Source organism: Tinamus guttatus, unplaced genomic scaffold (genome assembly GCF_059628265.1).
Source record: "Tinamus guttatus ecotype Peru unplaced genomic scaffold, ASM5962826v1 Tinamus_guttatus_pri_ptg000942l, whole genome shotgun sequence".
Taxonomy (NCBI): domain Eukaryota; kingdom Metazoa; phylum Chordata; class Aves; order Tinamiformes; family Tinamidae; genus Tinamus; species Tinamus guttatus.
The window spans coordinates 968,620-994,034 of NW_028289476.1; the positions used below are offsets into that span (position 1 = coordinate 968,620).

At 47.7% G+C, this 25,415-nt stretch overlaps 1 protein-coding gene across 2 annotated transcripts in view; it reads right to left on the reverse strand.

Annotated features, from left to right (window-relative positions):
• Window positions 1-25,415, reverse strand: part of CSNK1G1 (casein kinase 1 gamma 1) — a 74,175-nt gene that overhangs the window by 17,185 nt on the left and 31,575 nt on the right. For both annotated transcript variants that reach the window (XM_010227629.2, XM_010227628.2), the window contains exons 5-8: window positions 10,744-10,895; window positions 4,751-4,985; window positions 2,201-2,286; window positions 509-593 (exon numbers count right to left, since the gene is read on the reverse strand). In XM_010227629.2, the coding sequence (XP_010225931.1) occupies window positions 509-593; window positions 2,201-2,286; window positions 4,751-4,985; window positions 10,744-10,895 (558 nt within the window). The remainder of the gene's footprint in view (window positions 1-508; window positions 594-2,200; window positions 2,287-4,750; window positions 4,986-10,743; window positions 10,896-25,415) is intronic.

The window sequence follows — 25,415 nt, forward strand, 5'->3', positions numbered from 1 at the left end:
TTTTTGTTTAACCACAGAAAATGTGTCAGGATCGGCTATAAGCACATCTTTAATAACACACTCCTCAAAGTTGTTCTCAGAAGTGGAATTCAGTGACAGACACCTCACCACATCTAAGCTGGCCACCTAAACTTTTAACATCTGTGAAACGTTCCAGTTGGAGAAGGAGGAACTCAGTAGATCCAGCACAGTCACTGGAGGGGGGAAGAAAGAAATGAAGCACTCTTTTGGAAGGAAGTCAAGAGGAAAAGTGGGAACATGAGGCACTTGAGCAATGTTCACCCTCCTCAGTGAGAAGAGTTATGCTTACTATACCCTACAGTCACAGGCTCTCGGCCCTGCTGCACAGCAGCAGCTCCAGATGTTTACCAACTACAGGAACAACCTATCAGATATGTATCAACCAAGTATGTTCTGCCAGATGAGCTCAAAACAATCTTATTTAACAGGGTATATACTCAGTCTCCAACAGTTATGCTGGACCTGCAATAATCCCACCAGGACTCACCTGGGAAGTTCTCACAGAGAACTTCAACCGGAGTGTTTCTCTTTGTGTCCCCAATCTTCTGATACCTCTCTTTCAAGGTGTCAGCCTGTAGGGAACAAAGAGAAAACATAATTGTGGAGAAAGAGTTCAAACATGAGATAAATGGCATGCTGCATGGGGAGGAAAAAAAGGCATTCAATACTGATTCTGGCTGGTATCAAATGATGCTACTTTTAACCATACTTCATCTTAAGGCTATATTACTAGAAATACTGTACTACCCTGTTACAATTCTCAATACACGTTTTCCACGCTATCAGCAGAGAATATTGAGTATTGCACTCGATATCTTCAATACTTGAGAGGAAGTAAACGTGTGGGTGTTTTAGAAGGGTTATCCTACCAGCACCAGCACGCAGGGAGCTTTTATGGGGCAAGAAAATGAAGCTGCATTTATTACCATGGCACATGAGTATTCTAATACGCTAGTACAGAACAGTCATAGGATTAGAGTCATTGGCCAACCACTGCACCTTTGCAAGCAACTGTAAAATTAGATAATTTTCATTTAATTTAGTTTAATAGATAACTGCAATTTGGGCATGCTGTGTTTTTGCTCTAGTGCATGCTGCACAGACAAGAACCAGTCTACATCAGTGTCACACTTCTCGCGACTCCAACGTTACTGTAAAATGAGCCTCTCACTCCCAAAGTGTCTCCCGTGTAGGCAACACTGATTAAACAGTTGGCTGTCACAAAAAATGAAGCAATTTTCAGCTACAGATTGCCAGCTGAAATCTCTCCTGAATAAGAGGTATCAGTATCTCAAGAGCAGGTTTTTATTGTCTCTATTTCAGATTATTCTAGCTGGTCCTGCAGGCAGCATTATAAGATGTTTTCCCAGGGCGTTAACACTGATAGCATACACCAAGGGCAAAAGCAGCTTGGAAGAGTGAAGATCCTCTTGATCTCTTCACTCGTTGCAATTCCAAAAGTGAACACATTAGCTCAATCATCAGGAAAATGATGGAGAAGCACAGATGCAACCTCCAGCAGGCTCAGAGCCAGTGCATGACTTACTACTAGTTAATTCAGCTGGCCGACGTTAGCTTTGGTTGCCATAACTCAACTGCTCGCAGTTGTTCCCACTGTGTGTGACATTTCATAAACTTATAACCCAGAATCAGGCACCGAGTGGCCAGGATGTCTGGAGGGAAGCCAAGCTTAATACTAGAAAAATACTCAGAAAAAAACCCACATTTTTTCATTGAATTCCATCTGTGCATCTAAACCCACCAAACTGCTCCCATCGGAAACATGCTCATGGATGCAGCTGGGGAGATGTGTGCCATAGCTGGAATTTCCTGCACAACTGCTGTGGTCCAGCTCCGGGCAGGTTCACGTCGGAGCTCCGCTGCTCCAACAGCTCCACAGCAGCCACGTTGCAGTCCCTGTCCCAGGCGTCCGCCTGCCGCTGCTGCATCCTGGAACTGGGTCTTCCTTCCAGTTATATCAAATTGGCTAAGCCAACAGGTAATATACTTCTACCTAACATCTTCTCTGCTGCTGAGCTACCTCTCGTTAGGCTTAAGGACACAAAAAGAGACAACAGCTCCTGCTTGGATTTGGTAACCTTTCCTTTTCCACATTCATATTTGGGCAGAGACCAAGAATAAAAAGTTTCAAAGGGCAAAATCTGTAACTAACACCTACCTTCAATCCTTGCCAGGGCAGGCTGCCTCGGAGGAAATACATAAACATATGGCCAAGGGCCTCCAGATCGTCTCGACGACTTTGCTCTGAAACAGAAGAGGTCACAAATTACTGCGGACGCCGTGGAAATGGATGATCCGACCAGTAGCCAGGCTTATTTCCAAGATAAAGTTACTTCAGGAGAGTGCTGTTGCTGGCTGTAGCTCTGACCTCGTGCAAACCCATCTAAAACTAGCTACGACAAGCATAAAATGCATATATAAAAGATCAGCTGGAAGTGAGGTGGCGATAGGAACTGTACCCAGCATTAGGTACATGTATTTTAAGAGAGGCAAGTATTAACAGCGCTGGAAAGGAGCAGTTCCCCAGTTGCTCTCAGGACTGCCAGTGCTCCTGGCACGACGGTGATGCTGTGCTGGATGATGTTATTTCCCCTGGACCCGCAGGAAGCGGCAGGAGCCACGTCTGCAGCCAGCTGCCGGGAACCACCGCGCTGCACCACGCCAACCTGCTTCCAGCCGCTTCTGTAGCTCAGCACAGCGGAATGGATTAAAAATAGACCCTTTTAGCACTGCTTTTCCTTAGAAAACACTTGCTGCTGTTGCCAGGCAGATGTTATGGTTATAAAGGAGTGGGGGGGGGCAAAAACTAAGTGGCTGGTTTCAAGCCAACGGAAAAAGGATCCTTAAAATAATCTACCAAAATGTAGCCTTATTCTACCAAAACCCTCCCGAGGGATCGTGCAAGGGAGGATGAGGAACCTGGGGCGTCGTGCGGGTTTGCTGTTGAGTGCCAGGGTACATGCCCTGGCAGCAAGGTGAAACCACTGCTTGCTGAAGGGCCATTGCATAAGGGGTCTGAACAGCTCCTCAGTGGCACAGGGACCCCCAAGCACCATTTTACCACCTCTGGCTTCCTCTGATATTTCAGAAAAAAAAAAAATCCCTGAGAACATCCAAATGCTGCTGCTCCAACCCTCTTCCCAGGAAGGCACAGGCTTGGGTTAAAGGAGCTTGGAGACCACTTGGTCCCTATTTCTCTTGCCCAAATCCCCACCTGCAGGCAGATAATGTGTTGGGAACCCGCAGTACGGAGCAAATCTAGTTGGGCACCCACATGCCCAAACAAGCCAGGCGAGAGCTGTCCCCGATGCGGCATAATTTGCAAGAGGAGAAAAAAAGGCAGTGTTTCTGCACAGCGTGACTCTCCTTCCAAATTAGCAGCTAATGTGACTCTCAAAACAGTCTGGAGGTAGGGAACACTCAACAGAAGGAATTAGGATGACAGCTCCTGCATGTTGCAGTGATACAGCTGTAAAGAAAAGAGGAGGAACTCGGTAATTTAGTGCAATGATGTAGATAAGCTTCTCAGGAAGAGTTGAGAGCCCTTGTCTTTTGGGAAAATTATAACCCAAGTCTCTTGTTTTGTTCGGTCCTGAAAAGACGGGGGCAGATTAGTCTGCAAGCAAAAGAACATGGACAGGGCTATAGGTCTTTGCTGGACAACCACCTTTTTATGGCAAAGGGGCCAACCACACCTAGACCGGTCCCACCAGCAAAGCACCAGCACCAGGAAGACATCAGGGCAGAACCCAACAGTTCCTTCTCAAACGCCCCTTGGTGCTGTCCTTGCTACAGGAGGGACTGCGCTTTCCATGTGGGACACGTGTCATCCTGGCTGAAGGAAACCTGCCAGCGTGGTCATGTCCGTGGCTCTTCGGTGGGGAACACAGAGGTTGCTCACCAGCAGAGGGTGGCAGAGCAGTGTCCGTTGGATATTCCCACCCCTCCCAGCACATCCCCGTTCCTAGAGATCTGTTCCCGCTGCAGCTTTTCCTTTCCTTCGTCCCTTCCTGACTCTTCATAAGGTTTTCCAGAAATATACATGGGCTCCATCCCTTCTTACCCAAAGAGAGAGCTTTCTAACAGGCCTGAAAGCCCTGAAATCTCTTGGTTTTGTAGCTGGGAGTCTTCACAAAGAACACGCCTTATTTTACTACTCTTAGGACTTAAAGTAACTATAAACATCTAATAATTTTTTTTTTTGCCTTTTAGACAAGAAACATAATTTTCTAGCATGAAAGTGGGATGCAAGGCAGTGAGGGGAGGAGATGGAGGACAGGAGCTTAAAAGTAGCTAAACTGTTAAAGAAAAGCATCTATCACTTTTTCCTAGTAATTATCAGCTCAGGGAACACTCAGCTGTAACACAAAACTGGAGGGCACTGGTGCACAGAGCTGTGCTATCCAAAGCTATTTGGTCACCATTTAGTCTAGTGGTTACTGCTTGCCTGTTCGCCTTTTATTCAGGACAGGGTTACTGTAGTTGTTTAACTCCTAATAAAAATTATAATTATGAAGCTTCCAGTTCCAACAGTTGAGCTCTCTCAACTCCTCCTCCAAGAAGAAACAAAAATGCTTCACAACTGTGGAGGGAATCACCACACTGAACATTGCACGAGCAACTTGAAGGACACGAGACAGCTTTAAGCCAAGCTACAGCCCGAGCTCCGTAGCACAAAGCGCAGCAAGCTCGCGTCAACCAAACAGACCTTTGCCGAGATGAGTGTTGATGGACATGTATCTTGCTGTTCCAGTTAAGCTCTTGTGTTCCCTGTAAGGTATGTGTTTTTTGGTTTCGGGATCAATGTACTCCTTCGCCAATCCAAAGTCTATGATGTGAATGACGTGCTCTTTCTTATTGCCTTGCCGGCCAATAAGGAAGTTCTCTGGCTTGACATCTCGGTAGATGAGGTTCTTTGAATGCACATATTCCATCCGAGATATCTGCAAAATTACGAGGGAAGAGTTATTCACAAACAGACGCCCTCGGCTGACGGCGCAGGGAGGTTTTGCTAGCCCATCACAAAGCCTCTCCAGCTGCTCAGTGCCGGCCAACTCTTACGATATTCTCTGAGAAATGCAACAACGGATGGAGCAAACGGAGGCAGGAGTTGCAACCTGAGCTTTGTCACGTGCCCTGAACAGAGCTGGAAGGGGAATTTGTCATCCCTTCACCTTTTTCCAGCTACTACACTGTGCTCCCTCCACTTGAGCTGAAAGAAATATGGAAAGGCTGTTTTTGAAATGTTACCAGGAGAACACAGTTCTTGGAAGGATGCCACAGAGAATTGCTGCAGCCTTTTTAGTATTGATTTTAAACATACTACACCGGTTACCAAGAGCTCTTCCCTTGCCCACAGCCTTCCCTTGTTGCTCTGTGTCTCACCACCTTCCTCCCTCAGCCCATATGCTGTCTTAGACATGCCAGATTCTTCATGGAGGGGGATTTTGGGCGGGTGGAAGCCTTATGGTCCTCAATACCGATGAGAAATAATAACAACGACCATCAGTTGTCAACTAGAAATCACAGGAATATTTTGTCAGACCAATTTTATTCTGGGGCTACTCCGAGAAGGGATGTGGAAGGGCAGGAGCCCCTGCTCTGAGGTCCAGTGTTGCACCTCATTCAGCTGCTCAGCCCTCATATTATTTTTCAAAACACACCCACAGCCAGTAAAGTTAGTGCAAGTCGGCAAGAACTTCTCATTTGTTTGAGTACCTTATGAGATAATTCCAAGTGAAAGTAATTAACGGTTTCATTTACTTTATTAGCTTTTTATTTCATTTTTAATGCTCTAATTTACAACATGTCAATTCCTGTTTATGACTGTCTAGGTCCACGGTTGCCCTATGCGCTGTAGGAAACACTTTTCCTGGCAAGCAGCTCTTATAAAAAGGCTGTTAAATCTACCCACCTGCATTCAGGCTTTTAATATTACAAAAGCTATAGGAAAGCCCTCACAGACTCCAGATTTTATAGTGATGATTTTCAATCCACACAGGTTACGGCTGCACCACTGTAGAGGATGATGGAGCAGAGATTTTCCGATGAGGAGCATGTTGGAAGGAAACAATACACTGTTTATCCTAGCGGATAATGGGATGACCCATTATGGAGACCAAAAAAAACCCTTCTATTGATCAGAAAAAACAGCCAGTCGACAAGTTGCCTTCAACACAAATGAGGGTTTCATGCTCTTGCAGCTCTGGGCTGCTTATGCAGCAGGACGAATCCAGCTCCAGCCTCTGGTATTTCAAACCTGCAGTATTTTCATACTCCAAATATGAGTAGTCCAAACCCCCCGCAACCTTCCTGGAGCTGACCGCAGGGAAGCACTCGTGTTTCTGGACCACTAGTGGGTGACACCATAGGGCAAGCAAGAAGGCAGGAAAAATTGGTCTGGAGCTGCCTCGGGGCTGGCAAATAAGTCAGTGCAAAGGCTCTTCAAAGCAGCTCACAGCACAGGAGGCAGTTCCCCTCCCCTCTTGTTTCAAGCAGTGATTTATTTCCTTCCATGCCTTGAGAAAATGGCCTTCCTGGCGAAGGAAAGCCATATTTTCTAATCGGTCATAGGCCGAAGTGGAGCAGGCCAGATGCTACCCACTTTGGCCGTCTGTCCGGCGTTGAACCACCTGCGTGACGCACCGACGGATGGGAAGGCAACAAGGTATGTTGGGAACCGACTCGAGGTGAGAATTGGCACGAAGGATTTCCCAGCCTCTCTGTACACACCAAGCTTTCCAACAAAGCCTGCCTGGCTTATTCGACAATTAAACAGATGCGTAATTGTGCCAGCAGCAATCACACATCTGTGGAAAACGCAGTGTTTCTCTTACAGTCTCATGGCAAGCCACTGGCTGAGACGACGGGCGCCTGGAAAGCTGAGAGGCTGCAGGAAGGCCCACGCGCGGGCAGCGTTTGGAGATATTGACCTGCCTGCATTGCTGCCGCTTCTTTCACGTCCCCTTTTCTTTCCTTCCACATGCCTGGATGCTACCTGATCCGCTCCCGAGCGCTGCGTGCAGCTGCCAGCGGCTTTCCAAGCCGGAGAGACGTTTCCCTGCAGCGGCCGCCCTGCCTCACTCGAGCTGACAGGGCACTGGCCCTGCTCGTGTCTCCCCGTTCTGGCAGCGAAGGGAACCTGCTGGCTACGGATGCTCCAGCTCCCTTCCAGCCTTGCTGCCTGCAAGGAAACAGCCGGCTCCAGGAGAGGGCTGGGAGCATAGGCACGGGGCCCCGGAGCGGGGTGCTCCACCACGGGCTCTTCTGCCCGCACATTAATTCTTCTGCAGACCCTGCGAGGAGCTTGCGCTCGCTGTTGCAACCTACACTATGTCAGGAGACAGTGACTGAAGCAGCGTCAACACCTGCTCTGTTATTTTAGCGATAATAAGAATAGACTAAGGCATTTTATCATCGGGCACAGGGGCACCGGCAGCGCCTGGGAGATGCCACTTGCAAATTACAGCACAATTTCCATGGCCACGGCTGGCTGAGTTACTCAGGGCTTCATCTGCAGAGCCACGGACCTCAATTTCGGATGTGAGGAGGACGTCCGGGGAGGAGATGGGAAGAGCATGGCTTGGCACACCATGGAAACAGGGTCTATCAGCCCTCCCTCCTAAGGAAAGCAGGGACGGATTGGGAAACGAAGAGTCTACTGCCCGGAAAAAAAGGCAGCTCGAGTCTTGAGCCGGCTGAGAAACCGCAGGATATTTATGACAATTAATCAGATGCTAAAGAAACCCGTGTTTTGTTTTTTTTTTTTTTCCTACCATTGCCTCTCAAGGAAACAAGAAACCAAACCTTTTCTCAAAAAAAGGTCTTAAGGACCTCACATCTTGCTGGCAATCCCATCTCCAAGCACCTCTGATAAAGCTGAACCCTTTACTCTCACAATTTAAAGGCCTGAATGCAGGTCGGATGAGCAGGGATGACAAATCCTTCCCATTGAAACGTTGTCTTGTTGGCTCTTACACAAGACGGTCCCAGGTGTGACGCCTGAGTCAAACTTTTCAGGGTGACTTGGTCCAGGTCACAGGCAGAGACGGAGCACTTGCACAGTGCCCGACACAACAACTTGGCTTGGGAAGAGGGCTGAGACATTTCCGCTGGAGAAGGAAAAGCAGGAGACTTTTCTCCACACGCTCTTGCCCAGAGGTGTACAAGAAGTGCGAAGTGCTGCATTAGACTAAGAAAAAGAGCACGTCTGAATGCAGCAGGTTGTATTTGGTAACCGAGTGCCACAGCTCTGAGCACAACACATTCTTACCAGAAAAACACGCAAGTCGAGTGACAAGCCTGAAGGCTGCATGCCTCATCCTCCCACGGAGACAGACTTGCTTACTGTGTCATCTAATTTGAAGATACTCCAAAATGGGTTCTCCCTCCTCCTTGAAGATTCGTCATCATCGAGGCTCCTTCTCCCTCAGCCAGGGAGGGAAAACTGAATGTCTAGATTCTCCCCAAAACACAAGCTACACTTAGAAATATATATATTTGTTTCTCCTAGATGGCGTTTCTCTCTTCTAACATCTGTAAAGTTCAATGGTCCACCTCAATACTGAGGTCCTGCTACCTATCAAGGTAAATGAAAATAGCCGAGTGTGCTTGTTCATAAGAAAAACATCTTTTGGGGATGTCTGCCTAAAATATTGACCAGCTGCTGCACAAAAAAGTAAATTGAGCCCCACAGCAAGGTGGACACACTGGTTATGTCGCACAAGCTGAGGAGCAGAACGCCTTTTTGGTGAAAAAGCAGAGCAGGGAAGAAGCTGGTTTTGCCACTCCATGTGCATGGAAACACCTACAACAGGTCTCACCATCCTCCTCCTCCAGAGAGGGTCAAAAACAACAGCAAAAAAAAGAAAAAAAAACACTTTGGATGTCCATCCATCCATCCATCCATCCATCAAATATGCCCATCCATAAAAACACTTTATGGATGTCCATCAAATCTGTCCCATTTGATGGAGGACTTTTCTTCTTCTCCGTGTCCCATATATGGAAGGGTGGCACAGTAACTACTGATTTGGTGCAGGAAATAAGACAAATCCAAGCCAGCTTGCCCCAAAGTCTTGTGGTTTTAGCAAAGGGTTCTCATTCCAGCTGCACTGTAAGAGCCAATCCCTTTGGAAAACAGGCTGCAGAAGGCCAGCTGAGTCCTTTTCCCGGGAAATCTCCTGGGGATGAGGCATTGCTAAAGATGCTAAATCTGTCTCTTCAAACGCATATGCTCCAAGCTGGTGTCTCATTTATTCTTCCCCAAAGGGTCAGCAAGGTCCTAAAACATCTCACGTGCAAAAGAGAAGTGCTGCCTATAGAGGACATCAACTCCATTGGCGATTGCCGTTGCTGTCTCCATACACCACCCACTACCCGGCAAGCTGGGAATAGCTAAGCAGCTCTTTTGGAAAAGAGGTATCGATGCCTGCATCTTGTGGTCCACCTCACCTCAGAGGATGCTGGAGAAGACCCTCCGAGCAGAGCCCAACTGCAACCCGAGGGGCTCTATCAGTCTTCACTCCTAGGGCAGAGTTGCTGGGATAAAATTATTACTACAAGGATCAGGTCATTTAGTTAACACCACAGGAGATGTAAGGCCATCAAATTCCCTGCCTGGAGTTCCTAGCACCCAGTTTTGCCCTATATTATACGCAGGCACCTAAGTGTGTATCTCCATGGGTTTTCCGCTCCCACTGTTTATGAGAGACTATGAGTTATTTAAGTCCTTACTGAAAAGCTGCAACAAATGGTAAGACTATTTCTGGAGTGCATCTTTACAACCCAAAGGAAATCCAAAGTACAGCCAAGCTTTGCAGTCTCATGCCACTGGATTTACTCAACAACGAGACTACGAATTGGCTTCCTGCTGAGCAACTCAAAACCGGTCTGCTTGGCTGCAGGAGGAACCTACTGCCAGGACCAAGTTGTCCCAACTTCCACATTTGTGGCCTTGGTTTTCCCTCTGAGACCTCTGTAGGCCACAGGTTGAAAACCAGCGAGCTAAACTGAAATGATGGTTGACCAGCACTACCCAACCACATGTGGTCCCTCACCAATTTAATGTTTCCTCTTTTGATGAAATTCACTTTGAACCCAAACACAAATCAAAGCTATCACTTTCAGTTTCCTTTCTGTAGGCGAAGAGACACTTCTGGCATGCTGCCCACTGAATTGTTAGTTTTCTAAATCGCTGCCCAATTTCAACCTAATTTGACCAAGGCAGAGACCTCCAGTTCACATAAGTGCTGTGCAGGTCAGCGGGCTGGGTGCAGAGGACCCCCAAGAGGGTCCTTCCATGACTAGTGAGGCTGAGATGAGCTCAGCTCCCACCACCTTGAGAGCTCTCGGTCTATGAGCACTCTGGTAGCACCAAAGCAGCAAAGCCAGGAGGAGTGTGGCTGGGTGCTGTCCTTGTGTGTCCTGGGGGCCAGGGAAGGAGAAGGGAGATGTTTTGGGGGGTATTTGAGCAGAGGGAGGGGATTGGGGTAGGTATTGGGGTAGCAGAGAGCGTTGCACACCCAGGGCACCAACCTCTGAAAATCTACTACTGCTCTGCTACTCAAGGAGCACGCTTGCTCTGAGCCTGACATGACCTCTCCTTCCTGAGCAAGAACTTTTTCCTGAGATCTGATGGAGGGAGATACAAGTGCCCACCATGGAGCTGCCTGGCAGAGCCTTGCTGGCTCCCACACTCACCAGCTGGATGGCGATCATTAACACCGTCTTCAAAGTGAACGTCCTATCGCAGAGGTCAAACAAATCTTCCAAGCTCGGACCAAGCAGTTCTAGTACCATGGCGTTGTACTTTCCACACGGTCCAAAGTAATACACTTGGGGAAGGCCTTCAGCTGGAAGGACACAAAAATAAGATTGAAATCAGTCAGCAGAATAACACCAATACCCTTCCTCCCGGGCGTGCATCTCGCGCCGCGCAGCGCCTCCATTTCTACCTCCCAAGTGTCCTTTCTGTTTGATGTCATGCAGCCACCAAAGAAGTTTCAACAAATCTTGCGAACAAGCCGTAAGCCAAATCATGAAAACGACTCTGTCACTAACAGCATAAACACTGGGACTTTGTGTGGCAAGACGTGGAGCTCCACGTCTGCACGAAACACGAGGCTACCCCAGACACGGGCTGTCCCTCACCGGAGCAGCCAGGAAGACATTGGCCCTCCAGTAGATGATGTATGTCCAAGAAAGGGCTGCTGCTTCCACCAAGACCAATCAGATGAGCCAACACGGGGCTGGACTCAGCGCGAGGCCAACTGCAAATACTTCTCATTGGTGTCAGGCACCCAGCATCCTGGAACCACCAGCTAGCTGGGGGACAGACTTTGCTTTACAATGCACTTCCACTCGAGGTCTCATAAGCAAAACTAGATGGAAGGATTTTGATTTTGAAATATATAGGGTTTTGGCCGGTGTCAGATTGCCACCTTCACTTGGAAAGCACAAGGATACAATGTCCCACCACTCAATTTAATGATGACTACAGGGAGCTCTGTCATGGGCACAACCTGTTTTCACAGGATCGAGTCAAACAGAGGTCTATAAATTACATAGTACAGGGCCTGAAAGGCAAGTGATTATACACATTATGTTGTGTTTTAAGTAAATGCATGCAAACACATATATTTACATAAAAGAGCAATATTAAAGAGAGCAAAAAAGTTGCAAGCTACTAAACCCTAGCATTAAGTCCCTTGTGGCACTAAGTTTTTGCACCTATATCGTGACATGCTCATGCAGCCTGGGCCGACCCGGCAAAGGCTGCAAAACCAGAACCACCAAGGCCTAGAGCGTGTCAGAAACGTCACGGCTTTAAGTCCTACTTTAGCTTCAGGAAAGCTGCTTAATCTGCCTGCCGGCACTCAGCAACTTGCCAACGATGCAATAAATGCCGCGCCGAGATTACTAAAGCTTAAGAGTTACAGGAGGAATATTCGTATAAATTACTCAAAAAGACCAAAATGCAGCTTGACAAAGATTATCCTAGGATACGTTTAATCTTGTTAAATCACAAGCTCAGGGAATCACAGTAAGCATCAGTCGCCCGGATGCACTAATGAGGTATTACCGAGGACCACAGGAATTCCCAGGCTAACACCCCAAAAAAGGTACCCACAAGGGCAGAGCCCAAAACAGAGAGGTTTATTAAAACATTTCCTGGTAGCAAGTTCATCATCTCTATTAAATAGATACTCATGGAATGGTGTATGAAAAGTTTAAAAATGAGATCATTGTAAAATCAAGATATATATAATTCTTATCATGATTCCTATAGTAGGATAACAGGCTTGGGAAGTGCAAATTGGGAAGGAATCCACTCGAATCACAAGCACAAGTGTGAGGTGCTGTGGTCAATGAAGACACCTTGCCACCGGTGGAAAAATCAAGGGAGGTACCTGTGGAGACCCCACCAGCTCCCGACTGGTTGACGAGATGAAGTTAGGAGGGACCCAAGGAAAACACATCCTTGTGCACTTAAACATGAGGCACCATCGAGTCTCTCTTTAGGAAGTGTTGCAGCTTCCGAAAGGGTCCTTGACAGCTCCCACTGAATCCAACTCTTGGTGAACGTCACAGACTTCACCAACATCATGAGTGCACCCATAAACACCCAGAAGAACATCTCCAGCAAAAAACATTGTTTGAGGAGGCTTCCTTTGTCTAGACAGTCAAACATGAGGTTTTTAATACAAAACATTTGTGTTGGCAGATATTGATAAGGTGAAATGAAGCCACTGTCCTGTGAAACACTGAAACATCTTTTTTTTTTTCTTAGATGAGCAGTTCTGGATTCAAAGTGCAGAGGATGAAAAGCCATGGGCAGAGCAGAGTCTCCTCTTGGGGATGTAAAAGCACAACTCAATGCTTTAAGCACAAACCACGAGCAGTTTAACATGATTAATGAGTGGAATAACATCTGAACAAGGAATCTCTCTGTGATTTGAAATGTAAGGCCAAAATATTAAGGAGGGAAAGGAAATGTGTGACACGGGCAGATTCTCTCTTGGAGAAAAAGTAGCCTGTGGGAGTAGGAGCTTCTGCAAGCAAGTGGTTTGGCTTAACCGTGTCTAAGAATCCCTGCTCCACCCTTACATTGGCAAAAAGTTTATCAATCCAATAAACACACACTGATCACCGTTCTGGAATCCACAGGCAAATCCTGCTATTTCAGCAGTCTAAGGTCTTGGAAAATAATCAAGCTGAGCCCAGCAAAAACCCAGCAGAGCCTTTGAGAGATTAAAGCGCTGTGGCTGGAGCGAGTGCAGCTCCAGACGTCAAAGTCCCAAACCCAGACTCTGCTCCGGCCACACTCCCATTCCGCCACGCAGGTGGCCCAAGATGCTGAGGACCCAACGCTCCTGCAGGTTGCCACCAAAAGGGACCATCCCATCCTCACCCCTTACACTGCTGCCCCACACTCTCGTGACCCAGCGCTAAGATGGATCGGGCAACAAACCTGGAAAAGCTCCAGCCAGCCCAAAGAAGAAGGGAAGAGTAGCTAAGAGAAGGGCCACCCTCTCGGAGAGACCTTCATGTCAACCGTATTAACGCCACGAACACCCTCCAGCAAACTTCCCCTGCAACATGAAGCATCCTGGAAGCTTCGGGATGGGCTGCCTTGCTGCCAGGTCCTTTTGTGGCTTAAGCAACAGCTCTAATAGCTTGTCTGGCATCCAGCACGCTCCAGCAGGCCCCGCTGGTCCAGACAGCAGATGTCCAGATCACACGGGCAGTCCCGCACCAGGCCCAGCCGCGAAACGCGAATGGCAGGGGAGACGCCAGTCGAGGGCTCTGCACTCCAGGGAAATCTTCGATTTTGCGACATCTGCCCCACACCGCAAGGCACCGCAAGCGGAAACCATCTGCTGCAGCAGAGGGGATGCGCCGATGCTGTCAGAAACTGTGAATAAACCAGGTGTCACAGTGAGCAGCCCAAAACACACCCAAAAGGGACGAGGTGGCAAAGGCAGGAAGCTCTACACGTGGCACAAACGCTGAACCTCCATACATCAAATCCACGGGAGACGGTCAGGTCTTGTCCGAAGAGGAATGATACTACCAGCTTTTCCTCCTGTGCGACACTGTTTTACCCTGCCCTTAGATGTGGCATTGCCAAATAGCAAGGAGCTGCTGTCTTCGACTTTAGGAAGAAATACAGCTTGTTTTACTCAGATTTCACGTCTCGATGCATGCTTCGAAGCTGAGAACTCAACTGTTGCAGGCAGAGATGCTACTAAGATGTCCCAAATGCGATATCTGAAGGTGAAGGAAGAAGGAAGCTCTGCACCATCAAGCAGACGGCTGATGCTCGACGTGGGAACGCGCTCTCCGAGCGCGCCGAGGAGCATCCTTCGTGCAAACGCATCACGCAAGGGCCCCCCTGCCCCCTGCTGCATCAGCACAGAGAAATTCATTGAGATTTAGAGGCAGTGCTGATGAATAGCATCTAGATTGCCGCAAAACCCCTCCTTTTGAGCAGAAAGGTTTATTTTTCACAAGTCCCAGAACAGAAAATTACATGATAAGCAGCATAAATAGCAGCGGCGTAAGTGCTGAATATTTATAGCTAAAATTAAACATGTTTCAAACAAATTAAATAAATTGCTTTAGAGCAGTCAACCCATTTAAGCTGATTACACTAATGAGGATCTACCCTTCCCTTAATTTTCAAATCAGAACAAAATCCTGGCTGAAACAGAAGCGTTGCCATTGACATCAACTGGGTCGAGATCTCATCTTTCAGCCTCTTAAAACATCCTGAGATACCAGGTTTTAGATCTGGGCCAATACAGTGGTTAAGGGGGTGCATCTACGAGCCATGTTTTGGCTGAAATTACCAAGGTTCATTCTGACCTTCCAGTCTATGAAGAGACTACTACAAAAATAGCACAAGGGGAGAAAAAGGAAGATAGTTTTATTATTTTTAATGAAGCTTTCCTAGTTCTTCGCTAGGTTCCCCCATAACCACCTTTTCCCAATATTGTTATTTAGTAAAACCATCTCCACATTTTTTGTAGCTCACTCTTTAAGTTCAAACGATTAAAAGTAAATGTGTAACCATGCCAAGAGCAGGCACCCTTGTAACCTGACCCACCGCAATGGAGAATAATTAACGGCGAGGAGGGAAAGGGACTCACGACCTGGAGTCTAGGAGAAGGAAGTCAGCACACTGTTCCCAAACAGGGCTTCTGCACCTACCCTTATCATATGTAGCTTCAGCTTCAGGGGTTGTGGTGGATGAAGTTTTGGGTCTTCACCAAAGAAAAGGTTGGGGTAGCCTAGGTTTAGCCTAGATGTGTTGTAAGAGTCTCCCAAAATACAGGATGTCGCCCAGTGACTTCTCTTAGAGACAAATTTAATACATCTCCTAAGGCTGTTGTGCCGTCAGTTGCTTAACAGGGTTTCTTTGCAGGAAGGTTACCGAGTTTTAACAGGTTATCATCATCATTATATTAGGTTTTACTTGCTCCTGCATCGTCGCTGCATCCTGCATCGTTGTTTAAAAACATCCTTCACTCCCTTTAGCTATGACCTTAAGCAGAGGAGTTTGGGCAGGAGAAAGATGCTGGATGGTCTAGAGCATCTTCTCACAAGTCTCATCTCATTTGCTTTAGGAAAATATGTAGCAGCTGAGGGGCAAAGGAAAAAAGAAAAAACAGCAGAAAGTGCAGTTTGTGACTCTGGCCCCAACTCAGGTGCAGATATGTTGCAGGGGAGAAGAAGAGAAGAGACATCTCAAACAGAAGTGACAACTTGGAGGTTACCAACCCATCGGCAATCGCCACCATCTGCAGCCTGCCCTGTTACTGCAAAGCTCCCGGGTACTTTCCTTGCTCTCCTCTGCCTCAATGCTCTGGTTCGAGAGCTCCCAGCTCACCCTTAGATCTTTCCCACTCAAGAAAACGTCTTCTGAGCAGGGTGAGGAACAACCAGACGTGTCTGGACGCTGGGCAGTTCCAGCCCCTCCTCTCCATCCTGACGGTGCCGGGGAGGCAGCTGGCTCCCTCCACCGCCTGCTGCTCCGCGGGGAAAAGGGGCGCTCGGCAGAGCATCACTTAGCGAAGCCCAGTGCCCAGCTGCTCCTCTTCCTCCCCTGCCCTCCTCAGAGCCGGGCGAGCGGAGACGCCGCTTTGCCGGGCTGCGGCAAAGAGCCCTGGGCTGGGGGAGCGGAGCCCACGCGGCTGCTTCCCCACCAAAAAGGCAGGGGAAAAGGAACAGGAGAGAAACGGGAAGGCCAGAAGGAAGAACATATTTGTTCCTGCTGCTGGTAAAGATCCAGACTATTTGATGGGACTTCACTTGCAGAAAAACAGTTTTCCCAAGTATCGTGTTGCTCAAACAGGGTGGCATTTCGTTTTCCTCGAATGTGCAAGGCAGTTTCCTGATACTACAGCCCCCATGAAATGACTCCGTGTGCACAAAGAAAGAAGAGGTTTTAGAGAGGCTTCCACGACGACGCTCACATTTTTATTTAAAGTAAAAATTCAGGTCAGATGAAAACCAAAGAAAAGCAAAAAACAAGTTTTTGCTCATTCTCTGGCTATTGCACGGAGCTGCAATTCCTCACCTTTCCACGTATCCCAACGGTTCAAAGCATGTCCTGTTGACGACCCGGCCAAAACAAACTGCTCATGCGATTACTTCAAAGGGATGTAGGTTACAGTAAGCATTAGCTCTGCTTAGAAGACGCTATCGGCGCAGTGTTAGATGACTAAAGCACACCAGCACTTTAGCTGGCCAAACGACAGGGAGGAGGATCAGTGCTGGTTGGGAAGCCCAGCTGCCGGAAGGCTTGCAAACGTGGTGCTGTGCCGAAAATTTACCCCAGAGCATCCATTTGTGGCCATTTTTAGCGGTAGTGAGCAAACTGCAGTCTAGCAAAACTGCAGTTTCATTTTTTAAGAGAAAAAAAAAAGCAAAAATACAGCATTCACCTGCCTTTTTGGCAATTTAGGATCTCCTGCAAAAAGACTGTTAGACTTCACGGTGATGTCCCTTTTGCATGTTCCAGCGACGGTGGCAGCTGGCATGCAAGTCAACAGCTTAACAGGGGAGATCAAAACATTACATAATTTTAGAATAGTTATTTTAAACCACTCCAAAAAAAGCTTTAGTTTAAGCTAATTACCTACCTTTGCCCACGTACTTGGGAAACAAGGACGTGAGTGGAAGAAAGTATCAAAAGGCTTAAACTTTACGTAATCATTCCTCTACCCTCAAGCTCCGGGGTCTGCTAAAGTTAATACCGCAAAGAAATTATTTCCCAGTCGGCTTTCCTAGGCTGTGCAATCCTTGCCTTGGACCGGCTCTACCTGCTGAAAGGGAAATGAGAAGCAGGTTCTGGCTTCTTCATCCAGGTTGAGGAGTTCTGCAGTGACTAAGGAGACACACTAAGCCCCAGGTAGCTGCTGCTCTTAACAGGCTCCTCTCCATCTCCTCCTGTGCCACGATGATGCAGAAGGGATTTGGCAGCTTAAATGACATGTCAGCTCTGACCTGTACCAGCGCGTGGCGACCAGCGCTTCTTGTAGCCACAACAGTGCAGCAACGTAAGGCTAAACTCACGTGTGCAGGAGCTGTTGATCCGACAACATTTGATTCTTGTGTGACAAATCAGCTGCTCCAGTTTAGCTGGATAAATCATCAGCACAGGGCGGAACAGAGCATCTGATTAACAAGCTGAAATCAACACTTTTTACCGTGGTAGTATCAGACTCGTGCGGGAGGAACGCGAGCAGCCCGACACATGTACACTATCCACACGCATCAAGAGAGCGGCGTTCGGCAGTGCTGCTGGCAAACTGTTAACGTTTTTGACAGGGGGAAAAGAAAAGGGCTGTCGGATTAGCAGAGAAGTGTTATCTGCACAGTTCTTTAAGCTATGGAAAACCTTCAATTCCAACATCCGGAAAAAATGTGTTGTAGAAAGGCTAGGGAAGGGGGTAAACAGAATAGCACTGATACGGGTTATTGCATCCTCACTGCTGTTTTAATTCCCTTCAGCTTAATGCCTTATATCTGCTCGATATGGACACACGGAACTCAATTTCTGAAGGTTTCCGATGCGTTTAGCTGCATCCTCAGAGCAGCCGGGCGAGCAGCACGGCTCCCTGCCTGCTCTTGTAGGTATTGCCATCTGCAGGGGAAGGCGCCCAGGTTATCGGAGACGACTCGGACAGCGCAGACAGCGACTGATTTCCAGCCGCCGTCGCGGGGCGCATCCAGGGCAGCTGGGTTTTGATTTGTGATTGCTGCACTGAATGCCGGAAGAGAAAGATATGCAGGAGGCCTTTTCAAAATGGAGAAAGGAAACGGGCCTGATCTCATATTCAAATATTAATGGCCTTGCTTTAAAAGCATCGGAGATTGTTTCCAACTGACATAGCCTAAATTTAGCCAAAGGAAGTCAAAACTCCCGCTGCTACGAGATGCTGAGCCATGTGTGTTCAGTAAGCCCTTCTTAACATGGGAACCGTGTCGGAAACCAAGGATTTTTAGATAGCAAAATGCTACTCCTCAGGGATCAGCAGCAAGCCAATGTTGAAAGCAGGCAGACTTTTAACGGGGCACGGTACAGTACTCCAACTGTATTTTATTTTGCAATTCAAATGCCCTGAAGTCAGAGTTCCCTCAAGTTCAAATTTCCTTGGATCGCCCTAACTTCATAAAGAACAAATGCAAAGCTTCAGCGCTGTTGACTCACCACCCTATTTCCCAGGGTGCAGCTAACTCTGCTGGGGATCTCAGTGCGTGTTGCACTCTGAGATGACAAATAAGCAAGAGAAGAAAAGGCAATTTTCACCTGAATGCACCTTAGTTGTTATTTCTTGATAAGATTTCTCAAGCCCATCTCTCATGGTGAGTTTCTTGGCAACAGCTTGCAAGACTCGAGAATGAACATAGAAGAGGTTCTCCTTGCCATTACAAAAGCAACTCAAGAGCTGGTTTATCCCAGTACTTGAAATAGGGAGTCCTTAAACGTGCAGACATGATCCACAGGAGCACGTCGCTTCTGGTGCAAGCAGAAGGTGGTTTTGCATCACTATTGTGCTCAGGAATAAGAACACTTGCAGCAAGTCAACACTGGTATTCTTCAATAACTCGAAATACTTCAAAGAAAGATGCTGTAGCACATCTGAAGTTCTGAGATGTGACAGATGTGAACTGGTGGTGATGGGTTTACGGTTGGACTCAATGATCTGGCATGTCCTTTCTAACCATTATGATTCTACAGTTTTCCATGCAGTGAAGCAGGACACAACGTTGCCCCAGACCATGGGCATGTGTCTGGTCAAAAGCATCTTTCTTAGGCCCCAAACCAGCACCCTTCTGTTGGGATCGCCTTGCGCCAGCTCCGATTGCCACCCAGCTGCGGAAGAGCATCTTCAAAGGAGGTGGCAAACACAAATGGGACTTCTGAAGATTAAAGCAGCCACCACAAGGGCTAATGGATACGTTCACGCCACTTCATTAAGCAGGGGTGTAGACCTGCTTACGTTAACCCTTGCTTAAGTGGCCCCAAGTTACTCCAACTCCCTTGGGGAACAGGGTTGCATGAAGGGAGGCTCCCCATGAAGCAGCTGCTGGTTGGCAGCGTGCTCCGTGGTGGTAACTTGTTTACATCCACATATAACAAGTCTTACTCAAATGACCCTGATCTAATTGCTACTGGAGCGACAAGGTTGTGCAACCGGCGTGGAAGGAATTCTTCCATAAGGGACGCAGTGCGGGAGGTCACAGATTAAAGATTCACTGTAGAACCTGAAAAAACCTGCTAAACATCGGCAATCCGGAAAAGCCAACTAGAGTGCAGTATGGAATAGCAGGCAGCTAGGCTGGAAAAAAAATACATGCAAATATTGACTAGACTATGGAAAAGGCTCGGTTATTTATACCACCTTCGTTTTTCTTGGTCCTCCTCCCGACAAGTAAGCAGACTGCGTCGCTCCCGCAAGTTGTGCAACAGAACGAGGACCAAAAGTAAACACACAGACTCGATACTTCATTAGAGGTGAACTTGTTTACAGCGTAAAAATTAAAACAGAACTGCGGAATCTTTCGATATTATATATGTAACGACGGCTCTCTCCCTGACTCGGTGTACGCTGCTTGGCTGGTGCGCTATGACTAACACAGCGCGTGGGCTGGAGATGTTCTTGCTTTCCTGGGCTTCTTCGGCGTATCGGGCTCCTCTGCTAGTTATTAAGGCTGCAGTTTCCAACGTGGCACCACAGAGATTAATTGCACTTGACGTCCAATTGCCAATATTATCTACCCGTGGTGAAGAGCACGGGCTCTTCAATGACAGTGCAGCGAGGCGACGGGCTGCAGCGGAGCTGTCGCCTGAAGCTACATTGACACCGGGGCCGCTGTGAATCACATGAGCCAAGGTGGGATTGCGGAGGGGGAAAACGTGACTCATCTGCCTGCTGGTTTTAAAAATAAACTACTACTGAACAACAACCAAAAAAAAGTACCTTTTTTCCCCCATAATATGTGCATAGGCAGAAGCTGTCACTATGCGGGGACCTGATCATCATTTCGGCACAGCCAAAGGAAACCCCAAACCAAGCAGTGCTCCGTTTTACCCACAAATGGCGATGGTGACGGCACCATGCATGGCATTAGCAACTCAAGATGCTTTGAAACACTCGTCTGCATTTCATCTGGGGGACACTGCAACAGCAGGTAGGTGAAATCCGTTGGATCCGACAGCAGCTGGACTGGGAGAAGCGCCGGCTCTGTGGCCTCAGGCCTGCGCCGGCTTCTGCCACGCGATCTGCCCCGCTGCAGGGCCCAGCTCCCTGCTCCCGAGCGTGTCAGCTCGCATCTACTGCCCGCCACAGCATCTTCAGGGTCCCTTTGGCAAAACTATTGTCAAACGCTTAACAGATTTAATAATTTTTTTACAGCATGGAGTAAGAATACAGTGGTTCTCAAGTCCATTTGATCTTCGATTCCTTCTAAAGGAATGGCTGGTGTTTAAAAGGTGTCCTATGTTTTCTTCAGTTTCACCACATTGGCTCATCAGCTCCAGTAACTTAGCTACAGCAGGATATTTAGCAGTCTCTTCAGTTTAAAAGGCATCACAAATGCTAACACACTCACATAGCTTTCTGCTCAGAGCAGAGGGATCCGCCTGCATCGTACCACAGGCTTGAGGAGAACCGTGTGTCCTCCTCTCTGCCCCAAATCATGACAGTTAATAAACAGGAGAGCCCAGTATCAGCACATGCAGCTCGAACTGTTCCTACAACCAGAGACAATAAGCAAAAATGGGCCACAAGGCCCTGCGAGCACAACTGCTGTGGCCACGCTGCTGGAGGGGCCCAGCAGGCCAAGCCTTGCAAGCCTCCGAGTGACCCTGGAAGCTCAACTGCTTGATTCCCTCCAAAGCAAGCAGGGGAGCCCAGGGATGTTGCTGAGCAAGCTGGGGACAGCCTGTGCAAAGCAAAAGCTCCGTCCTTTGGTAACCTGCCTGAGCTGCAGGAGCATCTCAAGAGCTAGAAGCTTTATCTGGTTCTCCAACCACGGGCTAGGAATTGATTTACTCTGCTAACACCAGCTTCTCCACCTGATGGTCATGAGCAGACCTGCGATGGAGAGACCTCCGTGGACCACGTGGCCTAACTATCCAAAAGCTTTTGTGAATGCTGCAAAAGGAGACATTTTCTCTGTGAACTTCAAGCCGGTACGTGAGCGACATGCTCAAGCGCCTGCTCCAACACCGCAAACACTGGAGACTTGAACTGCTTCTGGGATGCACAGGAGATACAACGGGATCCTGTTGAGATGGTGATGGAGATAATCTTATCCTTGGCACATGGAAGGGGCAGACGTAGCTAACTGCACAAAGTGTTCGAGCAAAGATAAGTCCACCAGCCTGGGAGAAGATGAGAAGTTCTGGAATGGCCTCAGAAAGAGTAGTTTATAGAGTAGGAACGCAGTTTGGGTGAATGCCCATCACACCTGGGCACAGGTGGATAGCTGTGCTACTGCACATTCCTCCCCAGGCCACCACCAGCAGCAAGAAGGGATTCAGGACTGGTGCACACAGACCTTGCACCACTGATAAAGCCAGATCCAGCCACTGGCCAGGCTGATGCTTGGGTGTCAAGACACAGTTGTGCACGTTCATAGGAGCTTCACAGCAAAGAGCACTCATGAAGCAGTTTAATGTGTGACACAGCTTCTTACAGGATTGCTGACAAGGAAACTATCAGTTTCCTGACACAAAGATTGCTGAAACTAGCGTGGTTATGGTGGACAAACAGATTGCATCCTGGAATTGCAGCCATTTCCTAAGAGACCATATGGATCGGCCACCGGGAGTCTGCCTTCAAACCCAGGGTTCGTTTGTTCTTTCATTGCCTACGTTAAGGTAAAAGTCATACGCTATTTTTGGCTATTAAATATTTAATTCCACCGCGCGAGAGGAGATGCTGACAGATGGTCAGTGCACAGCAGGCCTCTGCCTCTTTCTGAGGAGGTGAAAAAGTTAAAGGAATAGTCACAGCACCTTCACTTCCAGTAGGAACAATATAAACCCAAGCACTGTGCCAGCGGACAGGGTTGAGAGAATAGGAGGCTCCCTATGATCAACTCTTAAGCAACAGCTACATTTGCATGGCTATGAGCAAACCATGCCTTGGCCAGCAGTCTGGTGGATGGTCTGCAGATGTTCCTGCAAGCCGGCGTCGCTGTGTCTCAGCTACGTGGCCAAGCACTCCCTGCTTTCCCGCTGCATCTTCCCTCCCAGCACAAGAAGGAAGATCTGGAGGCAGGGTGAGGCACATGAGCCGGCAATTCAAGCAAAGAGCTTAGGGGGGTTGCTTTGAAAAGCTTCATTTCTATCATGGCAGTGGAGCAAACATCTCAAAAAGTGTTTGAGAACAGCGACTTTCTCCTGCTATAGGGAGCGCTGAGACATCAGAGCTGGTGCCTGTTCCTGCAGAACTGCATAAGAATTGTCTATCCGCTGGTTGCTCCCTAACCAAGACTTTCTTCGTTTGCTATTTGCAGAGCTATTAAATTCTGTTTTAGTAAGAGTTACATTCACACAGTTCAGTTCCCTTTAACAATTTTTTCACCACTCCAGTGTATCTTAATCAAGTGTGAAATATGTCTTAAGGTTCATGAGAAAGCCAAATCCAACCTTCCACTAAGCTAATCCAAGCTGACCAGCGATCTTCACCGAGCCACGTGGCAGACAGAGAAGCTGGTGCCAATGCGGGGTGACGGATCCAGTGCCTTGTCAGAGAAATCTTTCAACATAGAGGCCAAGGGCACAGCTGGCGCTGGAAGCTACAGTAGCTGCAAAGGGCAGACAAACAGCACAGCTGTGCGATAGCTTCCTACTCCATTCGCATGGAAACGCCGAAAAGGGACGTTCATCCCAGCAGTTAACTTTGACGGAGCCTTCAGGTACCGAGCTGTAAGCAACGCTACTCAACTGCAGCAAGGACAAAGCAAAACTAGATCAAGTAACGTGAAAGCAGACTAATTCCACTAGTCTTTGGCTACGGGAATAAGGGAAGTAGATAACCAATACACATCCCTCAGATATTTAACTCTGGAATTGCTTTAAAGGTAGGCAGACATCCCAAAACGGGTCTTGCACACACTATAAGGAAAGAGATACAGCAGCACCAGGCTCCAAAGTCAACCTTACAAAGCTAGTTGTAAAGCTCTCCCCAGAAGTATCGTATCTGCTGCCTGCGTGGTCAAGGACTCCACGCCTCCTTAACAAGACTAGATGGACTTCTGCAGCAAGAAGTAAACACAAATGGGTTTTGGTAAGATCTAGAGTTTGAGGGTAGATTGAGGTTGTGCTTCTTGATTTTGTTCATCACTAACAAACTGTGACCCAACTTTTCAGTAGCCTTAACATTTTACTGTTCCTTGGAAAAGTTGGCTGCCACAAAACACTTCTTTCCAGGCTGGTCTACACGAGCGACTTCCACACACTGACAAAAACAGCCTACAAGAAGGTTCCCCTTGGATTCACACTAAGCTGTCCCTTCCAAATTGCATCTTCCTGTGGTTATTACCTAAGGCTAATATACTTTTAAAATGTTCACTCTGAACATTCAGAGAAAAGGTAATTGTCATTGACATTCTTCTCATTGAAATTATATCTATATTACGCACACAAATGCTGCATGTAAAAGCAGCTGATGACAATTTTGACTTCTCATAGGGATACAGCTCACCGAGACCATCTGGGTATTGAGTTCGTTGAACAAAGTACCTCTATTAACTACTTTTCAGGTTAGCAGTGGGAGATTCGCAGTCAACCACGTTAGCTGGCAAGATTAACTGGCTGATTTATTGAACAGTACACGGCACGCAACACTACTGCTGTTTGCAAGTGAGTCATGCACACCGTGGGTCTGGACACCTTCGCTCTTCGCTTGCTGAGTCTACAATGATTTGAAGCAACCAGATTTGCTTATGGGAAGCTAAAGATCGTCTGCTTCGACGGTTGAAGTCACAGCAAAGATCATTAATACGTTAAGGGGGGGCCTGGTGTTAACCATCCTGAGAAGGGACCCAAGTATTTCTTCAAAATCGGAGCATGTTCAGCCCCGATCTGTTCCTGCAGACAGCCAGCTCGTCCCCAATTCCCAGCGTGATGCCTACACAGCACACTGAGACTCCCTGGCCGTGGGACTCCACCAAGATTTATTTTGCTAAGCTTCCAAGTTTCGTGGTGAGGCTAGAGATACGGCTCCCATTCTCCACCCTAGCTTCTGGCCTCCTTCCAGGCTTCTTAGCAAAGCTGTAGCTCAGGAGCTCCTAATGGAAATAAACAGATTCGCAGAGTTGGGTTTGCAATGCCAGTGGGACCATATAGATTTAGAGATGAAAGCCACGTCCTTCGTAAGGCTTCCAAGCCGCCTCTTGACAAATATCGGCAAAGGGCTACAGATGACAGTCATTCCCCTACAGAAGGGGGGGAAGAGAGAGGTTGAAGGCTATGTGTTAAAGACAGCCTAGAATCAAGTCACAGATGTGTGTAACTCGTGCCAGCATAGTACAGGACTGCAGCACCAAAAAAAATGCTCATTTGAGCAGAGTGGAAGATGTACGAGGGCATCCTCTGCAAGTGGAAGTTGGATCCACTCAAGGAAAATGAAACAAAAATCAGGAAAAAGTGTAAAAGAAAAAAAAAAAAGGCAGCTTGCCAAGAAAACGAGGTCAATATATTAGCAAGGCACAGAAGGAGCAGAGGTAAGATCTTTGCTTCCGAGATGCTGCTTCACGCAGTGTCTTGTCAGGGTTGGAAATCACAGGGTACATGCTAACAGTCTATATAGTTTTAAAAATCACCATAAATTCATGGAAGAAAAATACAG